This window comes from Crocodylus siamensis, chromosome 4 (genome assembly GCF_052110815.1).
Source record: "Crocodylus siamensis isolate JL-2025a chromosome 4, ASM5211081v1, whole genome shotgun sequence".
NCBI lineage: Eukaryota > Metazoa > Chordata > Crocodylia > Crocodylidae > Crocodylus > Crocodylus siamensis.
In genome coordinates, this window is record NC_143398.1 from 164628241 (window position 1) to 164648750 (window position 20510).

General features: G+C 47.8%; 1 protein-coding gene and 1 non-coding gene across 2 annotated transcripts in view; both read left to right on the top strand.

Annotated features, from left to right (window-relative positions):
• The first annotated feature begins 949 nt into the window (after positions 1-949).
• NOP58 (NOP58 ribonucleoprotein) overlaps positions 950-20510 on the top strand; it is a 53257-nt gene continuing 33696 nt past the window's right edge. Inside the window, exons 1-5 of the mRNA XM_090044763.1 lie at positions 950-1078; positions 9510-9586; positions 11299-11351; positions 13503-13627; positions 14837-14973. Of these exons, the coding sequence (XP_089900889.1) occupies positions 1034-1078; positions 9510-9586; positions 11299-11351; positions 13503-13627; positions 14837-14973 (437 nt within the window). The 5' untranslated portion in view covers positions 950-1033. The remainder of the gene's footprint in view (positions 1079-9509; positions 9587-11298; positions 11352-13502; positions 13628-14836; positions 14974-20510) is intronic.
• Positions 11641-11729, top strand: LOC149867109 (small nucleolar RNA SNORD70). Its single transcript, XR_016442173.1, has one exon. It is a non-coding gene; the product is annotated as a small nucleolar RNA SNORD70 (small nucleolar RNA).

A 20510-nucleotide genomic window follows, 5' to 3' on the forward strand; every position in this document is an offset into this window, starting at 1 on the left:
TGAGAATTTTTTTTTTTTAATTATTTTTTTATTTCATTTGCATCCAAGGCCAAATCAGTCAAAACTAATTTGAAATCCAAGAGTCCAAAACCGTAAGTGGCCCTACTACTAGCAAATATCCTCCATCCCCATCTGGGGCTTCAGACATTTCCAAACCCTGTGGTGGGCATCCTATTTGCAGGCCAAGCCTGGAGGCTTGGGGTTCAGATGCCCCCAAGTTTCACTTGCTCTCAGCCCCTCAGAGCAAACAAGGGAGGAGGCTCTTATTTCCATAAAGCCGCTGCAGCTCGGCAGGGACTGGACTACGCCAGAAGAGCAGTTCTCCCGGGGAGTAGTTTAGGAAAGCTGCCTTCTTGAACAGAGATACATGGTATTTCCCCTGTCAGGTTAAGAAGCCGCTAGATTTGTCCTGAGCCTTCATGGACTACGTGTGCTCTTAGCCTATAAAAAGCCAAGAGTACACTTGATCCTAGCCAAAATGAACCACTTTTATCTGAACCCGTTAAAGCAAACCACCCGCGGGGAGCAGGGGGCGGGCGAGTTGGGCTGCCCTGGTCTCAGCTACAAACAGCGGGCGCGTGGGCTAGGACAGCCCTGAGGGGAGACCCAAACCCAACTCCCACCGACAGGACAAGGGCGAGAGCTGCGCGGGGCCCTCGGGACGCACGCACAGCAGCAGGGCCACGAGGATAAGCAAAGACAACGCCTTGCCCTCCGGCTGCAGAGGCGGCGCCGAAACCCCGCCCTGCCTCCACCACCCAACAGACGACCCGCTCTCACAGGAAGTAGGCTAACGACGCTCAGAGCGCCGTGACGTCAGCACTATCTTCCGCCTCCCGCCACGTAAGCTGGGAAAAGCCTAGGCCCTGGCGGAAGAAGCGGAAATGCACTTTTCCCGCCCCTCCCCCTGCCCACTTTACACCCAGCCCCGCCCCCCCCAGCTTCGCGCGCTGCTCACTTCCGGCCGTCGCTCTTCCGGCCTGTGGTGCGTGCGTGTAGCCGAGCTCGCGGTAGGTCGGCACGTGGCCGCACCATGCTGGTGCTGTTCGAGACCGCGGCCGGCTACGCTATCTTCAAGGTCAGTGGCGGGCGGGCCGGGGCCTCTGCCGTGGGGTGCGGGCGGCTCCGCACTGACTGGTGTCCCGGCGTGGCAAGTTCTTCCTGCGCCGCGTGTGGGCGGAGGCCGGGGCGCCGGTGTCCCCTTCCCGCTCTCCGTCTGCCGCGTCGGCCCCACTCCTATCGGCCTGGCGCGGGCCCAGGCCCGGGCGCACGTGGCCGCGGCTTCTGTGCCAGGCCTGGGCTCTGCCGGCAGGGTGCTGGCCAGCAGGCGGCGCCGTTTGGGGGTGTCTTTGCCTCCCGCTGGGCAGCGCCGCTCCACGCAGCCGCTCTCTTCCTCGGCCGGGCCCGCCACCCCAACTCGCAGTGCTTACAAAACCAGTGCGGGTCATTGTCGTCCCTCTCTTTCCTCTCCCTTTCTTTCTCCTGGTTGCAGGGTCCCCCAAGTCTGTGCAGTGCACGTTTCTGCAGTGTTTTTAGCCTGGAGGTGTATTTTAAGTGGAAGGCACGTGTGGTATCAAAACACAAGTTTACAAGACACATTGACTTTTAGAGTGGATTGAATATGAATGGTCTATAAAAGGCTTTTGGCTCCAGAGAAGTATCTGTACCTGTTAAAATGGTACACACAAACTGGGGTAGAGTGTGACAGCAGACTTTGTCACCGCAAGGAAAGATTGTATTTCCCTTTTATATTTTATTTGGCATGTGGCCTCCTCTGTATCTGGGTGTATAAGAGCAGTGGGCCCTAACCCGTACCTCGTGGGAGCCTGCAAGGCTCTCTGACATTGCTGACAGGTACAAAAAGTAAAAAAGCAAAAACAGGTTGAGGAGATGATGAGACAAATGATGTCCTTTGTAGAAGGGTCAGTGAAGATGGGAGACTTGCTCTTAAGTGGATAACCAAGGTTCCTGGGTGGCTGGATCTTTATTTGTGTTGTGATCATGGGTAGGCATTCAGACCTGCATTGGGGTCTTCCTGAGCTAATCTCATGTGGAACTTGGTAACTGACTTCACCCCTCCAGAGCAGGGCTGGTTTTCTGCTAGAGTTGAAATGAGAAACTTATTTCTGTTTAAAGAACAGGTTTTTTCTCCTCTTCCTTGAAAGAGAAAGAAAACTCAATTTTTCTTCAACCACCTTTTTTTGGTCCATCAAATCCTTCCCACTACAACCTGCTCAGAAAGCACCAGTGCCCAGAGATTGGGTAGCATAAATGGGGACTATGGTCCTATTACCTGGATTAGCTTTTAAAACCCTGTGTCCTATAATGAGTTAACTGCTTTGTGTTATTCTTTATTCTGAGACTTTTTATCAGCAGCGCTCCCTCCCTTTTCCTCTTTTTCATATCTGTTGTATTCAAATCATTGCTTTCTATTTAGAAGTTGCAGTCTGTTCATATTAGCTGATGAAGGAAATTCTTTGTTTAAGAAAGCTTATGCATCTCTGGTTTAGCTAACCTACAAGGTGCAGCTCTGCTCTGCCTTTTGCATGAGCACAAGCCAAGAAGCTCCTCCAAGACAGAACCTGAAAGCAGCTCTGGGCTTATTCTCAGGGCTCTGTTAAGCCAGCTATGCTTGTCATAATTTCTGGTCTTTGGTGCATGGTGAGTGAGAGCAAGTGGATAAGGTAATCCTTTTTAGCAGGACTCCCAGGTTTGTCTCAGAGGTAGTGTAGATATATGCCCATGCTGGTCCAAACTATAGGCCATTTGAATAAGATGAAGTGTTCTCAGAGGAAAAAACTAGAGGTGCACTGATACGTCGGTCTGATATCGGATTCATACCAACAGAAATAAAACTGGCTTTATCTGATATCGGCCTGATGGGGACAGTAACTTGGCCGATAAATGCCCGTGCTGGTCACAGCTGCAGAACAGCACTTAGGCAATGAGGGTAGTGAGCTGCCTCCAGCTGGAAAGTCCAATGTGGTGGAAGGAGAGGCAGATCAACACCCCCCATGGTAAGGGAGAGGGCAGGTGCTGCCCAGGTGGGGTGGGGCCAGGACCACGGCTTGTCAGGGAAAGGCAGCTTCCACTGCTACTTGCACCCACCCTGGATTGGGGCAGGGTGGGGCAGGCTGCAGCTGGAGCTGTGCAGGGCTCTTCTCAGTGGGGGCTGGGCTCAGAGCAGGTGCGGGCAGCACTGGGAGGATGCTACATCCACCCCAAATTGTGCCAGCTGCCTAGCACAGCCCCATCCCAATGCCTTGCCTCCACCCATGTGCAGGGAAGAGCCGGGGCTACAGCTGGTGGCAGTGGCACTGAAAGTGGAGCAGCAGCAAAATTTGGAATAGATGCAGCATCCTCCCAGAACTGCCAATGCCTACTCAGAGCCCAGCCCCTGTGCGGCCCCGGCTGCAGCCTACCCCGTCCCACCTAGATCCGGGGGGCCCATGCCGCGCACTCCCAGGATGCAAGCAGGAGCTGCACCCCCTTGCCCCCCAGGCTGAAGTTCTAGTGTGCCCCTGCCCCCTCCCTCCCCCTCTTCCACCTCACTGGGCTGACCAGCTGAAGGCAGCTGTATTGGAAGTTGGATTGGTATTGGTCAATATGCCTACTTAAATATTGGCCATCAGTATTAGCCCCAAAAATCTCTATTGGTGCACCCCTAGAAAAAGCACACTTTTTTCAAGTTGACATTTTTGGGGAGGGGCGTGTTTTGTTTTGTCCTGTTATGGGGAGTTGTGCGCGCACCTAGGAAACTGGACAGTGGCTGTGATTGGGACCTTGGGAGTCTTGATTATTCAACACTTAGCCTAGCCAGTTCATAGCACCTGCTACGACATATTTGACTGTTTTCAGCAAAGAGTTGAGTTCAACAAATTGTTGCAAGCCTGATGTTTAAGAGGTAGCCTCTCTTTTTCCACCCCTACTCCATCCTCCCTCATGAGTGCCAGTATCCACGGTGTCTTGGCTCAGAAATAAATTTCTGTTTACGAGACACAAACCATTTAACTGTACTGTCATGCTGGCATATAGCGGGGCAAATTCTCAGGAGAGGGTGAAAAGGCTTTTTGAAACTGGAACCAGCAATAGAGTTCATCTTAAGATGCCTGGTGGAGATTCAAGGCTTGGTTTTATGCTAGAACCGTGTAACCAAGGAAGTGTATGTATGTGTGCCCTTCCAGTAAGATGTTGCCTTTGATAGGAGGCAGCAGAGGGCGCCAGATTTTTTACTTTCATAGTTTCTAGGGTTGGAAGGGACCTGAGGAGATCATCGAGTCCAATCTCCTGGCCATGGCAGGAAAGATTACTGGGGTCAAGCAACCTCAGCAAGGTATACATCTAGCCTCGTCTTAAAGACCCCCAGGGTAGGAGCCAGCACCAGCTTCTCTTGGAAGTTGGTTCCAGACCCTAGCCGCCCTGACAGCAGAGTAGCGCCTCCTGATATCTAGCATAAATCTACCTTCTGCCAACTTGTGACCGTTATTCCTAGTCACTCCTGGTAGAGCCCAAGGGAACAGGGACTCCCCCAATACTTGCTGGTCCCCTCTGCCTAGTTTGTAACAGGCCACTAGATCCCCCCCTCAGCCTTCTCTTGTGGAGGCTGAACAGGATCAGGTCCCGTAGCCTCTCCTCAAAAGGCCTGCCCTGCTGCCCCCGATCATGTGAGTGGCCCTTCTCTGGACCCTCTCTCCATGTTGTCCACATCCCTCTTGGAGTACTGCACCAGTTCTGGGCGCCGCACTTCAACTGTAGCCTGACAGGTGCTTCATAGAGGGGGAGTATCACCTCCCTGGACCTGCTACAGATGCATCTGTGGATGCATGCCAAGGTGCGGTTGGCCTTCCTGACTGCATCCTCACACTGCCGGCCCATGTTCATCTTCGCATCAATGATGACTCCAAGATCCTTTTCTGCCTCTGCACTGATGAGAAAGGAGTTCCCCAACCTGTAGGTATGGTGCCGGTTGTTCCTCCCCAGGTGCATCACCTTGCACTTGTCAGTGTTGAATACCATCCTATTCTCATCCGCCCACCTTGTAACCTTTCTAGGTCTGATTCTAGCCTATTCCTCCCATCTAGTGTGTCCATATCACCCCACATCTTAGTGTCGTCAGCAAATTTGAACAGGGTGCTTTTTACCCCCTCGTCCAAGTCACTGATGAAGATGTTGAACAGTGCGGGCCCGAGGACCGAGCCCTGGGGGACCCCGCTGCCCACATCCCTCCAGGTTGAAAATGACCCATCCGCTACCACTCTCTGGGGGCAGCCCTCCAGCCAGTTGGTGACCCATTTGACTGTGTGGGTGTCGACACCGCAGTCCCTCAGGTTTTAATGAGAACGGGGTGAGGGACAGTGTCAAAGGCCTTTCGAAAGTCCAGGAAGACTGTCCACTGCTACCCCTGCATCTAAGGATTTGGTGACCTGGTCATAGAAGGCCACCAGGTTGGTCTGACAGGACCTGCTGCTAATGAACCCATGTTGGTTGCCCCTAAGCATAATCTCCCTTGCTGGCCCCTCGTGGACATGTGCCAAAAAAATTCTCTCAAAAAGCTTTCCCAGAATCGAGGTAAGACTGATTGGCCAATAGTTCCCCAGGTCCTCCTTCCTCCCATTTTTGAAGATGGGAACCACATTGGCCCTCCTGCAGTCCTCTGGCACCACACCAGAGCACTATAAGTGCTCGTAAAGCCGTGCCAGGGGTCCCGCAATGACCTCAGCCAATTCCCTCAGTACTCTAGGTTGGAGATCGTCCGGAGCAGCTGATATGAATACATCCAGTTCCTCCAGAAGTTCCCTGACTAGATCCTCACTAACCCTTGGCCTAGGTGCACCTCCCCTGGGGCCTGAGGGGGGCCCAGAGGAGGAGTGACTGTTTTGGTCCCTCCTCAGGAAAGTGGAGGCAAAGAAATCGTTTAATATGTTGGCTTTGTCGTCTGGTGTAACGACCAAATTTCCTAGCGTGTCTTGCAGGGGCCCCACATTACCTGGAACCTTCTTTTTGCCCCCTATGTATTTAAAAAAGGACTTCTTGTTGTCCTTGATCCGGGAAGCTAGTCCCAGTTCCATCTCTGCCTTGGCCTCCCTGACTGCCCCCCTGCAGCCCTGAGCAACCGCAATATTGTCCTCCCTGGTGATAGCCCCTCCCTGCCATTGGGTGTGCACCTCCCTTTTAGCTAGGAGACATTCCAGGATGCTTTTGGTGACCCATGGGGGCTTTTGCGCCCTCCTGCCCCCTTTGATCCGTGTTGGGATTGCCTCCCTTTGGGCTTGGAGGATTGTCTCCTTATGGAGCGACCACTCTTCTTGGACACCTGGCTCCCCTCCCCTCCGGGACCTCAGTGCTTCCCTGACTATTCTCCTTAGCTCATTGAAATTTGCCCTCCTGATGAAATCTAGGGCTGCTGCCTTGCTGCAGGGCTTTGCCACCTTGTGCTGGATGGTGAATTCCAGCAGGCGATGATCACTGTCGCCCAGGTAGTCGAGCACCCGCAGCCCCCTCACCAAGTCATCACCCGTGGCCAGCACCAGGTGCAACAAGGCGTCTCCCATGGTGGGGCTGTGTACCTCCTGGGTTAGATGGAGGTCTTGCAGTTGGGCTAGGAACCTATGTGAGGGGTCAGACCTGGCTGATTGCTCTTTCCAGCATAAGTCTGGAAAGTTCATGTCACCCATGATGACCACATCCTTTGACCTAACTACTCCATGAGCTGACTTAAGAATTCCCAGTCTCGCTCTTCCCCTTGGTTGGGTGGTCTATAGTAGACCCCCACCATTAAGTGTCTTTCCTCTTGAGTGCCTTGTATTCTAACCCAGAGCACTTCAGATTGCCCCTCCTCTGATTCTGCGCTACTTGATGAAGATGTGTATTCCTCCCTAATGTAAAGCGTCACACCCCTACCTTTCCTCCCTGTCCTGTCCCTCCTCTACAGCCTATAGCCCTTGATATTCACCGTCCAGTCATGCGTTGGGTCCCACCACGTTTCAGCGAGTCCCACTATGTCTGGGTTGGTGTCAGCTGGCAGGATGGTAAGTTCCTCTTGCTTGTTTCCCATACTACGAGTGTTTGTGTAGAGGCATTTGAGGCCTCCTGTGGATGTGTGCACTGGCCCCCTACTTTCAGCATTACCCTGGCCCCTGTTGCTTACCTGTGTATATGTTCCACTCATCGGTCTAGGCTGGGCTGTACTTGTGGGTGTTGCTTGGTTTGGCAGTCCAGTGCTTCCTCCATTCTCGTCTTCCCCTTTCTCCTGATGAGCCTAGTTTAAAGCCCGCCGGAGGAGATCCGACAACCTAGAAGAGAACACGTGCCCACCTTTAGGGGAAAGGTGGAGCCCATCCCATCTGAGCATGTCTCTTGTCGTGATTTGCGGGTTGTTGTTGAGGAAGCCAAAGCCTGCCTCAAGACACCGTTCCCAAAGCCGCCAGTTGGTCTCTGCGGTGCACGTCGCATAGCGTCTTCCACATCCGCTCACTGGTAGGACAGAAGAGAAAACCACCTGTGCACCTACCTCCTTCAGCACGCCCCCCAGAGCGTGGTAGTCTGCCATCAGGTGATCAGGGCTTCTCCTGGCCGCATCTTTAGTACCCACATGGATTAGGACCATGGGGTAGTAATCGATGGGCTGGATCACGGCCTGGATCATCCCCTTCACGTCCTGAAATGCAACCCTACAAGGTTGTTGGACAAAGTTATAACAGAGGAGCCCTGATGTATGTTCTTATTCATGTACTTTACGGAATACAATGAATGTAGTTTAGAAAAAAATGCCTACATGTTCTACAAAGAACTGCGAGCAATAAGTTGAAGACTTATGGCTTGAGACGTATGGCATAGTGGTACTGGTCAAAATTTGTTTTATATGACAGAATAGTTTCTCTTCTTGACTCTGTTAGTTAGTGGCACAGTTCAGGCATCCCAGTGCATGACTACAATGCCCACATTGTCAGAACAAAGCGTTAGGATGGGCAGGAGGACTTTAACTGCGAAGTATCCTTTACCTGGTTGTGTTAGTGCATTAACTGCAAACTTGTGTGATACTTGCATCTCAATAAATGACAGTTCCTTTAATAAATATATATCATTAAAAATAACTGTAGAAAAATTAGTTACTAAAACAGCTGTTAATGCAGAAGTATGGTCCCTTGTGATAGCTCAAGTGTTTGGCAAAACTGAAACTTCTGAAAGTAAGGCAATGTAGGATTGGTGACTTACACACATGACACCACCTACTCCTGTACTTTTACCTAGCTTCCATTAAATCAACAGATCACATTCATTTTCCACCTGACTGCTGACACCTCCTGTGGCAAGAAAACCCCTTGGTATCCAATGAGTCACTCCAGAGAGTGCAGCTGTGAAGTGAAGCTGGGCTCAGGGTTATTCATTGCTTTCCTATGGGATCTCACAGGGGTCAGGTAGAGAAGCATCCAGTTCACCCTGCATCGCAATTGTAGCTACTCCAACTAATCCCTGAGTTGCATCTAATTTGGATTTTATTGAATTTTCCCCTGGTGGCTGCTGCTTCCTTTTTCAGGTTGTCAAATTTTGTTATTGCTACTTCTTTATATGTCTGTAAGAAAGATCATGGACCCTGGGCATCTTCACACATGCTCAGGGTGGGAGGAGTGGGTACTTTAATTGAAGTGACTCTTGGGAGCACTCTAAAACTCCTGCAGCATCCTGTGTATTCAGCATCCTGTATTTCAAAATGGTGGTGGGGGCACTTAAACAAGTTCGTTCAATGAGTTTTAGTTTAAAGCACCCCTGCCGCCACTTTGAAGCACGGGGACACTGAATACACATGACGGCAAGACTGCTGAAGCGTGCTAATTGACACGCTCAGGTAGACTTGATTAATCAAGTTGTAGTTGACAGAGTTGTAGTTATTCTGTATTTTAGCTGTGGGGTCAAACCTCAGGGGGCTTTAAACAGTATGTTAAGGAGTTGTATTCTGATAAATTTTGAAAAAATAAACTTAGTGCTGTTATCTGTAGTAGTGGTGTAGGAATTGACAGCATGCTACAAATTAAGCATGCTTACAGATATTTAATGCAGTTTTTTTGTAGTAAAAGGGGAGAGGAATTCTTTTTTTGTTCAAAACTAAACTAAGGTATTGGTTACCTAAATTGAGTGTTTTCAGAATTCAGATTGGGTGTTGTGTTACCATCTGTATTATGCTGTTAAGAGAAAGATTTGTGTTATTAAAAATGGCCTCTCTTTTTATAAGACAGCTTGTTTTGAGTTCCAGTATTCATGAATGTGTAGACAGTTTGTTTCCAGGACATTGGGTAGAAGGCTTTGCCAAGAAGAGACTGAAATGAGTCTAGTTTTTTTTAAAAGAAAATCAGATTACTGTAACATTCAAGTTGAGAGGGGGGCCTAACCTTTATCAGCAATGAAAATTATTATTTACTCCATTAGGCACTAGAAAAGGGCTTCTATAATGAATGCTGATCCCAAACTCTGAAAAAAAAATCAGTTTAATAATAGAATTGTTTTATTTGCAGGTCCTAGATGAGAAGAAGCTCCAAGAAGTTGACAGCTTATGGAAAGAATTTGAAACTCCTGAAAAAGCAAACAAGATGTAAGCACTTCCATGAGGCAGTAGTAGTGTCCTGGCTTTGGAAAAACAAGTCTGCACATCTGAGATTTGTGGGGCAGATATTATATTCTCCAGTACTGTTTGAAGTTCTTCAGTGTGAGAGAAATGATCTGAAATAAGACCATGTGGGTGTACAGAGAAAATAAGTGTAAAAAATTAAAAACCCGTAAAAAGAAATACTTTTCCCAACAACACATAATAAACTGTGGAACTTGCTGCCACTTGGAGGAGCTGAGGCCTAGGACTTAACAGTGTTCCAAAAGGGAGCAGATATTTATACAGATAAAAATATCCAACATTATAATTGGAGCTGAACAAAAAGCCAGGTTTCTGCTTCTCAATAAATTTTCTTTAGTTGTTTGGTTTTAGATCCTATCACACTTGCAGTGAACTGAAAGCTCCCCAAAGCGTCATTGCTAATACCAATAGTGAATATCAATTTAACAGAGCAGGTGCTGGGAGTTCCGGGGTTTTCAGCCCAGAACAGACCTACCAGGTCTCCAGGTGCCCATTCATTAGTCAGATCTGCCATATTTCCAGCTAGGAGATACTCTGAAGTCAGAGAGCAGTTTTATCCACTGAGCTATCACCACATCCCTTGCTGCCTTAGCTGGCCCTTAGGTCTGATCCACTAAGGATTTCAGTCTGTCTTATGTTCCTGAGAGAGCATTAGCATAAGCCTTGAGCTGATGCAAGTGTAACTCTAGAGGATATGACCTTGCTTCTGTTGTGGATATCTGCCTCAGAAAGAACAGTATTTAATCACAAGTGGCTTAGAGCCCTGATAAAATTGTTCTGGGTCGAGATGGCTTCTTAACTGCAATTCTCTAGATACTGAAGAGGAAGATGATTATAGGAGCAGGGGGAGGAGGTTGAATCTGGGGAGTTAACAAGAGGTAATTTAGCCAAGAACTGTTGTTCATATATTGCTTGGGTTGAGTAAACTGATGAGAAGATAGGAAATCTTTTCCATACATGAGCTCAAAGTGTTTCCCCAGTTTTTAGCTAAAAATGCATTCAAACATCTATTTTGCTGGGAAGAGTTGGGACATCTGTGTGTGAAAATGTAGTTCATACTTAAAATCTTTTGGTGAAAATAAACGCAGTCAGAATTTACATTGTGTCTTTGCCACCTGATACTTAAATTGTTCTAGAGGCAGAGTATTCGGTTTCAAAGTTAGGGAGATAGGAAATGTCACTTGTCAGTCAACATTGAGGGTGCAAGTTAATCAAAGGACCAGTGTTGCAATTGAATGGTTGGTGCCTGTCTTTTGATGTGAACTGTCATATAGAAAGCACAGATTCAGGTGTTTGTTTCCCCCTCCCCCCTTGCTTCCTTGTGATTTTTTTCCAGTAAAAATATTTGATCACAGGTCTCTTATTATTTGGAGATCTGAGGATGTTGTTTGGAGAGACCTGGGTGATGAAAACATACAAGTCTGAAGCTTGATCAGGAAGTTCAAGACTGAACACCCCTTCCACCTTAATTGGTGGTTAGGAGATGGCAAAACTCAGACTCTACCTCCTGTGCTTTTAGAAGGATGTAGGATCCCACATATTTGATGGGAATCAGGGAAGCTAATACCTCATCCATTTCTTTTATGATGCGTAGGATAAGAAAGATGATGCAGCTTGTTTAAATAGAGATTAGTCTGTCAACCATAATATTAAAATATCTTCTTTTTTTTATCTAGAGTGAAGCTGAAACATTTTGAAAAGTTTCAGGATACAACAGAAGCACTTGCTGGTAAGTACAGATAAGAGAATTGACTGTGATCTTTTCAATGGGTACTTTTTAAATAAATGCTCATCCGGTATTCTTCCTCTTATCCCCTTATGTTGTGTAGGTTTAATTTTAAGTTACAGCTTTTCAGAAAATAGACTGTTTCTTCTTTTTGTGTCGTATGAGGCCAATCTCAAGCCTCTGGGAGCTAGCTAAACAATACTGAAGTCTAGTTTTTGCTCCAATGTCAATTGCCCAGGCAGCATACAGACAGAAAGAACATTTTGATAACTTTATATTCTTATGTGCTCTATACTCTGTTGTTAATGATGCATTATTGTTGCAACTGATTCTAAATGATTTGGTCCAACATTTCGTCACTACCACTGAGACAACAGATAAATACTGTCCTAAATATAATGGGACTGCTATTGTCATTGTGTTAGGGAAGTACATTTTGTATGGTTTAGGCTAGTGTATAAAATGCTTAATTCTCTTTAGGTAGTCGCATTCTGAAATTATTTGTAGCCATGTGCAAATTCTGGCACTTCATTGTTTCCTAGTAATTGGGAAATTTAATATTACAGACACTGAATAATCAAATCCTAAAAGAACACAGGCTAAACGATCATTTAGTTGTGGCCTGACTTCTGTTTGAATAGTATGTGGTGCTATGTAAACTCGGTTGATAAACGTTTTGGTGATAAATGGCATATCTGACAGTGAGTCTCACTGCCCTGGAGTAGTTGGGGTAAGTTTAAAAAAAACCCACCAAGGAAAGTATGTTAAAAAGCCTTTACACTTGGGATGCAAGGAAATAAGAAGCTCAAATTGCTCTTTTTTCCTGCGTATCCTTCTGCAGACTATCTAGAGCAGAGGTGTTGAACTTGCCATGCATGTAGCTCAGGCAGGTCTGGAATTTGGGACAAGGCATAGAAGCCAGTCAGGAGGCTGTGCTGTGGGGTGGGGACCTGGGGAGTGTGTTGGATGATAGCTGCATTAACCTCCACAGTCACCATTGCATCTGGATCCAGCCCCCCATGGGATGGGGTAAGCTGGACGTACCTAATCCAGAATGGTACCAGCAGTCCTAGGGTTCAGATCATTTAGTCTGTTACAGACTGACTTGGACAATTTATCCACTTCTTCTTTTCCAGTTCTTTACTTTTGTGAAATAAAGGATACTTGTTTTGCCTATCTCACAGAAATATTCTTAGCATTCAGTTTGTAAATTGCTTTTTAGGTATATTATATATGCATTTAAGCACTGCTTAAATATTATTAAGTGCATTAAGAATTGCTTGTCAGCTTAAAAGCTTCATTGTAAGCATCTCAGGTAGCACTGGTCAGAGGAATATTGATCAAAGCATTTTGATTTTATTCTGTTCCTTTAACATTTTTTGAAATCAGATCATTAACTTTTCTATGAGTTATGTTGGAGCTGTGACATCAACCAAATAACTTCACTGGAGCATGGAGGTCACCTGTCAAGGGAGTTGTGTAAGTGCCTTCTTAAAGTATAGAGTGTGGGATTGTCAAGCTTTTACGGTTTTATTAATATTTGTGGAGTTTAAAAAAAGCCTTTCATTTTCAAATCCACACAACATACATTAAGAAGGTCTATATCTGATTGTTTCCTGCCCCACCACAATTAAAATTCATGCTTCAGTAAACTCTCATGGAGGATGTAACATTAAGCAGCAAAATTTTTAACTGAGATGTTATGTAATGGGAGTTTATGACCATGACTTTAAAGAGCAGGAAAGGATTTGGACAATTAAATTACGTGCTGATGCCCCAGACGGGTTTCGCTGAATATTCGTAATCTATCTAAATTATATGGGAGTGTTTGTAGAATCCCTTTAACAAACTTTCAGCAGAATTGGAATGTAAGCATGATTCTTTATATAGATAGTATAAGGACGTGGGAGAGAACTATTCTTGAATTCAAGTACAGCTGTGCAAGTATCTTACTTTATTTTTCTTTATTCCATTTAAGCCACCACAGGGGAAAAATAGTTACAGCTGAGATTTTGATTGCTGTGTTTTGCAGTAGGGTGAATGGGAATGTGTCAAGTTGTATCTGAGAATTTTTTTTCATTACTTATTCTGAACAGATTTTAGAAAGCTTTTGTTGTTGTTGTTGTATCTTTATACTCTTTTCCCCTTCTACAGCATCTACAGCTCTGGTAGAGGGAAAACTCAGCAAGAACTTGAAGAAAATTCTGAAGAAGATAGTAGCAAAAGATGCCCATGAGCAACTGGCTATAGCAGATGCCAAACTTGGAGGTGTCATAAAGGTGAAAATTGGCTTTACTGTACTATTCCTTTTTTTGTGCTGCTGAGATCTTATGAACAGGACCCTTGTGTTTGGCAATAATGTAGCCATGTAATGTGCTACAGATGCTAGGTTTTGGTTTAAAGAAAATTCTAGCCTGTTTGGAGAAAGAAACTTCCAGGTATGAACTGAGTGTAGACAGATAAAACATTGTTTTCTTGTGCATGAATGAGTAGCCTGGAAATGGACAGATGTGAGTGAACTTGCCATTGTTGTATTATGGTTTCAGCTCATTAATCTAGCAAATGTCAGTATGAACTATTTTTGTGTTTATCCTTTAAGAACATTAGCCTGGATATTTACACCGTTCATTGTTGATCGCTATGGCAAGGTCTACTGGGAGTTCACATCCTTACCAAGCTGCTAAATGTATCATATGTTCTCCAATTCTTGGCCACAAAATGGAAGAAAAGGGAGATGCACTAGTTTCCTGGTTCTAAAATCCTTGGTGTTGGATCCTCAGACTATCTCATGCTTTACTGAGCAGCAAACCCTGATGCCCAAGCCTTGTGCTTGCTATCTGATCTATTCTGGTCTGCAGCAGTTTCACAAATTGTCAAAACAGAAATCTGTAGAAACTGAAAATTAGCTTGCATTGTAGGCAGTGAATCAACTGACACAAGGAATACTGAAATAAAGTGTTCATAATCCATTACAAATTAAATCCCTTTGATTTCTTTTGTAACTTGCCAGATAATTTCTAATTGGCTATAGTATTCTGGGTATCTGCAGAATACCAAAGACCTCAGTCATAAATCTTGTTCCTGGAATCTGATCTTGAGGTGAGGAAGGGAAATTAATTTTAAACTGCTCCACAACTGCTGATGGTCTCCAAGGCCATGGTAATTAGTCTGTGATTGCAATGGGCCCTGTTTCCCTTTCTAGTGTTTTCAGTGAAGTTTGAGAAGGGCACCTGATGATCCCCAGATAATTTAAGGGGCCATCATTTGTCCAGAAAATTTGGGAACTACTGGGGCATGGGCACATACAGGGCTGGGAATGTTAATGTTTGTTTTTTATTCGTTGTCTCTGATGTCAGAGAAATTTTTGTGTAGTTGGTTAACCAGTGGACTCCAGTAGGGGAACAACTGTAAGAGTCTAATGTTACTCAAAGGGAAAATATTTTAAGAGGATTTAATTTGGTTAATTCCTAATAATCTTCATTCTTTAGGACAAACTGAACTTAAGTTGTATCCATAGTCCAATGGTTACAGAGCTGATGAGGGGCATACGTTCACAAGTTGAGGGGCTTATCACAGGCCTTCCTTCACGGGAAATGGCAGCAATGTGCCTAGGATTGGCGCACAGGTGAGTTACCAGTGATGGCAATTTTTGTTTCCTTCCACCATCTTTGCCCCATTTTTACATTTTTGTGCACCCAAAGCTTCCTTTAAATATTAGTGAATCTTGGGTATGGGATGAGCATGGGATTTGGTCCTAAATATAAGCCCATTGATATGTAAGGTCGTGCACTGGAAGCAAGTGCTTGTGCCATTAATGGTGATTGGTGCCCATGGGTGTATATATGGCCCATACATATTTGTTTAGGCTTAACCCAGAGTGTTTTGTTTTAATTTGTATGATTTTCTCCAGAGTTCTTGCAGAGCTGTAGTTTTACACAGAGTATTACAGGTGGCACAGGGTATCTAATCTGCTTTAGTTGTTTGGGGTTTTTTTTCACATAACCCAAATGTGTGATAAGTAGAGATCTGGGTTTTCCATTTTGTGGCAGGGCACCTGCAGTCCCTGCCACTTGAAGGTTTGTAGTTGGCAGTGAAGCAGCTGGCAAGTGGGTGCTAGCCTCATCAAGGTTAGCACATGACCCTGAGATTGGCTGGGGGGGGCGTGGAGCAGTCTCCATTTTAACCCAGGCCCTCAGAGAGAGAAGCAGCAGTCTGAGCTGAGCAGGCAAGGAGGCAACATCAGGCTGAGCTACTCCTGGAAGACCTTGGAGATAAAGGCAGGAGCTCTGGGGATTGTTTGGAGGCTCCTGGTCCTGGGCATGACCTGAAACTGCACCCTGCTGGGGAAGGGTGGCCTGGTGGGACTCCCTGTGGTGGGAGAGTCCCCAGGAAATGCCAGGCCAGTTACCTCCCTGGTGAAAGGCAAGGGGGGGCCCCTGAAAACCCCAGCTCCTGCCTATAGGCGGGTTACTGACAAGGGAAGAGACCTGGACCAGGTAAACCCAGAGGGGTACACCTGAGCCCAGAGTAGTGAGGCCAGGCACAGCAGAAGCCACCTGAGCCCACAGGGTGGAAGACCCCAGTGTTAGGGGTCAGGCACAGCGCAGGCCACCTGATCCTCACAGGGTGCAAGACCCAAGTGGCCCCAGTGAGGAGGGTAACAATGAAGCAGCCCAGAGGGGCTAAGCGACAGAAGCGGCCTGGAGTGAGGCTGTGTGGCCCTAAGAAGGGGCAGAAGGTCCAAAGTGGGGCCAAGTGATAGTGAAGTGGCCCAGTTGAGGGCAGTAAAGATGTGAATGGCCTTAGTGAGGGGCAGAATTACTGAATTGTGAAATAGGGAAATACTGGATGTGATCACTAATAATAGGGAAAGACTGGATGTGAGAATCAATATCAGCAGGGCATGGGATGTGTAAGGGGAGGTCAGAGCATGTACAGGGCCCTTGGCATCAAGGGTGAGCAATGGGCAGCCTCCTGCCTTAGAAACAGTAATCCTATTTTTCATCAAGGCATGGCAGGCGAGTGAGGCGGAGGTTTAGACCTGAACAGGCAGGCAGCCAGCACTGAGACCCAACCCTAAAAAGCCAGCCTATTGCACATTACCTCTGGAAAAATATGAGTTTTCTCCTTTAGGGGAGAAAAATGTGGGTTTTCTTCTTTTGAGGGGAAATCCATGGTTCAGTGAAAGGGGTAATTAGCTTCATTTAAGAATTTAAACTGAAGCAGATACCCTGTGTCACGTATAATTCTCTACAAAACTACAGCTCTGCAAGAATTCTGCCTTTAATGCCTTAATCCTCTTTTAAAGTTGTGCGCTACCCCACTCTGCTGTTGGTGTGTGGGGCAGGGGCACCTCACCCTGTCAGGCAAGGTGCTCTCAGTGGCAGTGGCAGCTTTGAGCTTCCCCATCCCATTCCACCCTCCCATGCTGGGGACAGCAGGTTAGGCTGGAGAGGGTGGAGGACTCTGAGTCTGGAGTGAGGGGCAACATCATACCAGGGCTGCTCAGCACCACAAAACAGTGAGGGAGACAGTCGCAGCTAGGCCCATGTCCCAGTGAATGAAGGGGGGAGGCAGAGCTTGATTATTTTTTTTTCATGATTAAAAAATGGAAAATCAAGTGCCAAAATATAGGTATTTAGAATTTATTGTATCATAATGATTGAGGAGGCACTGGTAGACTTCCAAATCCCTTTAAAATTGTGAATATATCAGTAAAACCATTGTGTTCAACTGATACCTCTCTATATAGTGGCGTTTCATTTTAATCACAGAAAAACACAGATTTGGGGGTGTTTATCAGAATTTTGGATTTTTAACAGAGAAAACCACGATTAGTGGTGGGAGAGGGCTTTTACAGAGTAACTCACAAGTTGATTTTGTTTTAAAATGCCTCAGGATAGAGTCAACCTGTTGCAGAGTAGGATATAGTGCTGTCAGTTAATTTTTGTGACAAAACTTTCAGGAACAAATAGCCAACAAATTTGTTGCCACTGTCATGCATAGTACAGGCAGGCTTCATAGTTTCATAGTAGCTAGAGTCGGAAGGGACCTAGGCAGATCATCTAGTCCGACCCCCTGCCTTAGCAGGAAAGAGCACCGGGGTCAGATGACCCCGGCAAGGTGCTCATCTAACTTCCTTTTAAAAATCCCCAGGCTAGGAGCCTGCACCACTTCCCCTGGAAGCTGGTTCCAGGCCCTAGCCACCCTGACTGTGAAGTAGCGCCTCCTAATATCTAATCTAAACTTACCCTCCGCCAGTTTGTGACCGTTATTCCTGGTCACTCCTGGCAGCGCACGGGGGAACAGGGACTCCCCCAATACCTGCTGATCCCCCCTGACCAGTTTGTAGCAGGCCACAAGGTCCCCCCTTAACCTTCTCTTGTGGAGGCTAAACAGGTTCAGGTCCCGTAGCCTATCCTCATAAGGCCTGCCCTGCTGACCCCTGATCATACGAGTGGCCCTCCTCTGAACTCTTTCCATATCGTCCACGTCCCTCTTGAAGTGTGGCGCCCAGAACTGGACGCAGTACTCCAGCTGCGGCCTGACCAGTGCCGCATAGAGGGGGAGGATCACCTCCCTGGACCTGCTCGAGATGCATCTGTGGATGCATGACAGGGTACGATTGGCCTTCTTGACTGCCTCCCCACACTGCCGGCCCACGTTCATCGTGGAGTCAATGACGACTCCAAGATCCTTTTCCGTCTCCGTGCTGGCAAGAGGGGAGTTCCCCAACCTGTAAGTGTGGTGCCGGTTCTTCCTCCCCATGTGCAACACCTTGCACTTATCAGTGTTAAACCCCATCCTATTCTCATCCGCCCACCGTTGCAACCTGTCAAGGTCAGCTTGTAGCCTATTGCACCCTTCTAGTGCACCCACATCCCCCCACATCTTAGTGTCATCAGCAAACTTGAACAGGGTGCTTTCTACCCCCTCATCCAAGTCACTGATGAAGATGTTGAACAGTGCAGGCCCGAGGACCGAGCCCTGCGGAACCCCACTGCCCACATCCTTCCAGGTCGAGAAGAACCCATCCACTACCACCCTCTGGGTGCGGCCCTCCAACCAGTTGGCGACCCATTTGACCGTGTGGGCATCGACACCACAGTCTCCCAGCTTTTTGATGAGGACAGGGTGAGAGACAGTGTCGAAAGCCTTCCGGAAGTCCAAAAAGACTACATCCACAGCAACCCCTGCGTCTAATGATTTGGTGACCTGATCGTAAAAGGCCACCAGGTTGGTCTGACAAGACCTGCCACTGATAAACCCATGTTGGTTGCCCCTGAGCATGCATTCCCCCGCAAGGCCCTCCTGGATGTGTGCCAGGATAATTTTTTCAAAGAGCTTACCCGGGATTGAGGTCAGACTAACTGGCCTGTAATTTCCCGGGTCCTCTTTTTTTCCCTTTTTGAAGATAGGGACCACATTGGCCCTCTTCCAGTCCTCCGGCACCTCGCCAGAGCACCACGAGTGCTCATAGAGCCGTGCCAGGGGTCCCGCAATGACCTCAGCCAGTTCCTGTAGAACCCTAGGGTGAAGATCGTCCGGACCAGCGGACTTGAACACGTCCAGCCTCTCCAGAAGTACCCTAACTAACTCCTCGCTAACCCTTGGCCCAGGCGTGTCTCTCTCGGGGCCCGAGGGGGGCCCAGCAGGGAGGTGGCTGAACTGGTCCCTACTTAGGAAGACAGAGGCAAAGAAATCGTTAAATATGTTAGCTTTGTCATCTGGCGTGATGACTAAGTTGCCCATCGTGTCCTGCAGGGGCCCCACATTACCCGGGACCCTCTTTTTACCCCCTATGTATTTGAAGAAGGACTTCTTATTGTCCTTAATCCGGGAAGCTAGTCCTATCTCCAACTCTGCCTTGGCCCTCCTGACTGCCCCCCTACATCCTCGGGCGACTATAACATAGTCCTTCTTGGCGATGACCCCATCTCTCCATTGGGTATATGCCTCCCTTTTAGCAAGGAGACATTCCCGGATGCTCTTAGTGAGCCATGGGGGTTTATGTGCCCTCCTGCTCCCTTTGACCCTTGTTGGGATTACCTCCCTTTGGGCATGGAGGATCGTCTCCTTAAGGAGCAACCACTCACCTTCGACATCCGATTCCCTTCCCCTCTGGGTCCTCAGCGCTTCCCCAACTATCCTCCTTAGCTTGTTGAAGTCAGCCCTCCTAAAGTCTAGGGCTGTTGCCTTGCTGCAGCCCTTTGCCACCTTACGCTGGATGGTGAATTCCAGCAAGCGATGATCACTGTCTCCCAGGTGGCCCATCACCCGCAGCCCCCTCACCAGGTCATCACCCGTGGCCAGCACTAGGTCCAACAAGGCGTCTCCCCTGGTGGGACTGTGCACCTCCTGGGTTAGATGGAGGTCCTGCACTCTGGCTAAGAACCGACGTGAGCGATCAGACTTGGCTGACTGCTCCTCCCAGCAGATGTCTGGGAAGTTCAGGTCCCCCATGATGACCACATCCTTAGCCCTCACTGCCTCTGTAAGCTGACCTAAGAATTCCAGGTCGAGCTCTTCTCCCTGGTTGGGAGGTCTATAGTAGACTCCCACCGTTAAGTCTCTCTCCCCTGGACTGCCTTTTACTCTAACCCAGAGCACCTCAGAGTGCCCCCCCTCTACCCCCATGCTAATTAACGAGGAAGTATATTCCTCCTTGATGTAGAGTGCTACTCCTCCACCTTTCCTTCCTATCCTGTCCTTCCTGTATAGCCTATAGCCCTTGACACTCACCGCCCAGTCATGCGATGAGTCCCACCACGTTTCTGTGATCCCTACTATGTCAGGGCTGGTGACAGCTAGGAGGAGGGCGAGTTCCTCCTGCTTCTTCCCCATACTTCGAGCATTCGTGTAGAGGCATTTGAGGCCTTCAGCGGTTGTGCCCACTGACCCCCTAGTCTCAGCAATGCCCCGTCCCCCATCGCTTACCTGTTTCTCCCTTTTGACCATTGGTCTGGGCACGCTGGCTGTTGCTGGGCCTGGTATCTCATCGTCTCCTCCGCCCTCATCTTCCCCCTCCCCCGACGAGCCTAGTTTAAAGCCCGCCGAAGGAGGTTCACCAACCTGGAAGAGAACACACGCTTACCTTTAGGGGAAAGGTGGAGCCCATCCCATCCCAGCATGTCTCTCATCACGATGTGCCGGTCATGGCTG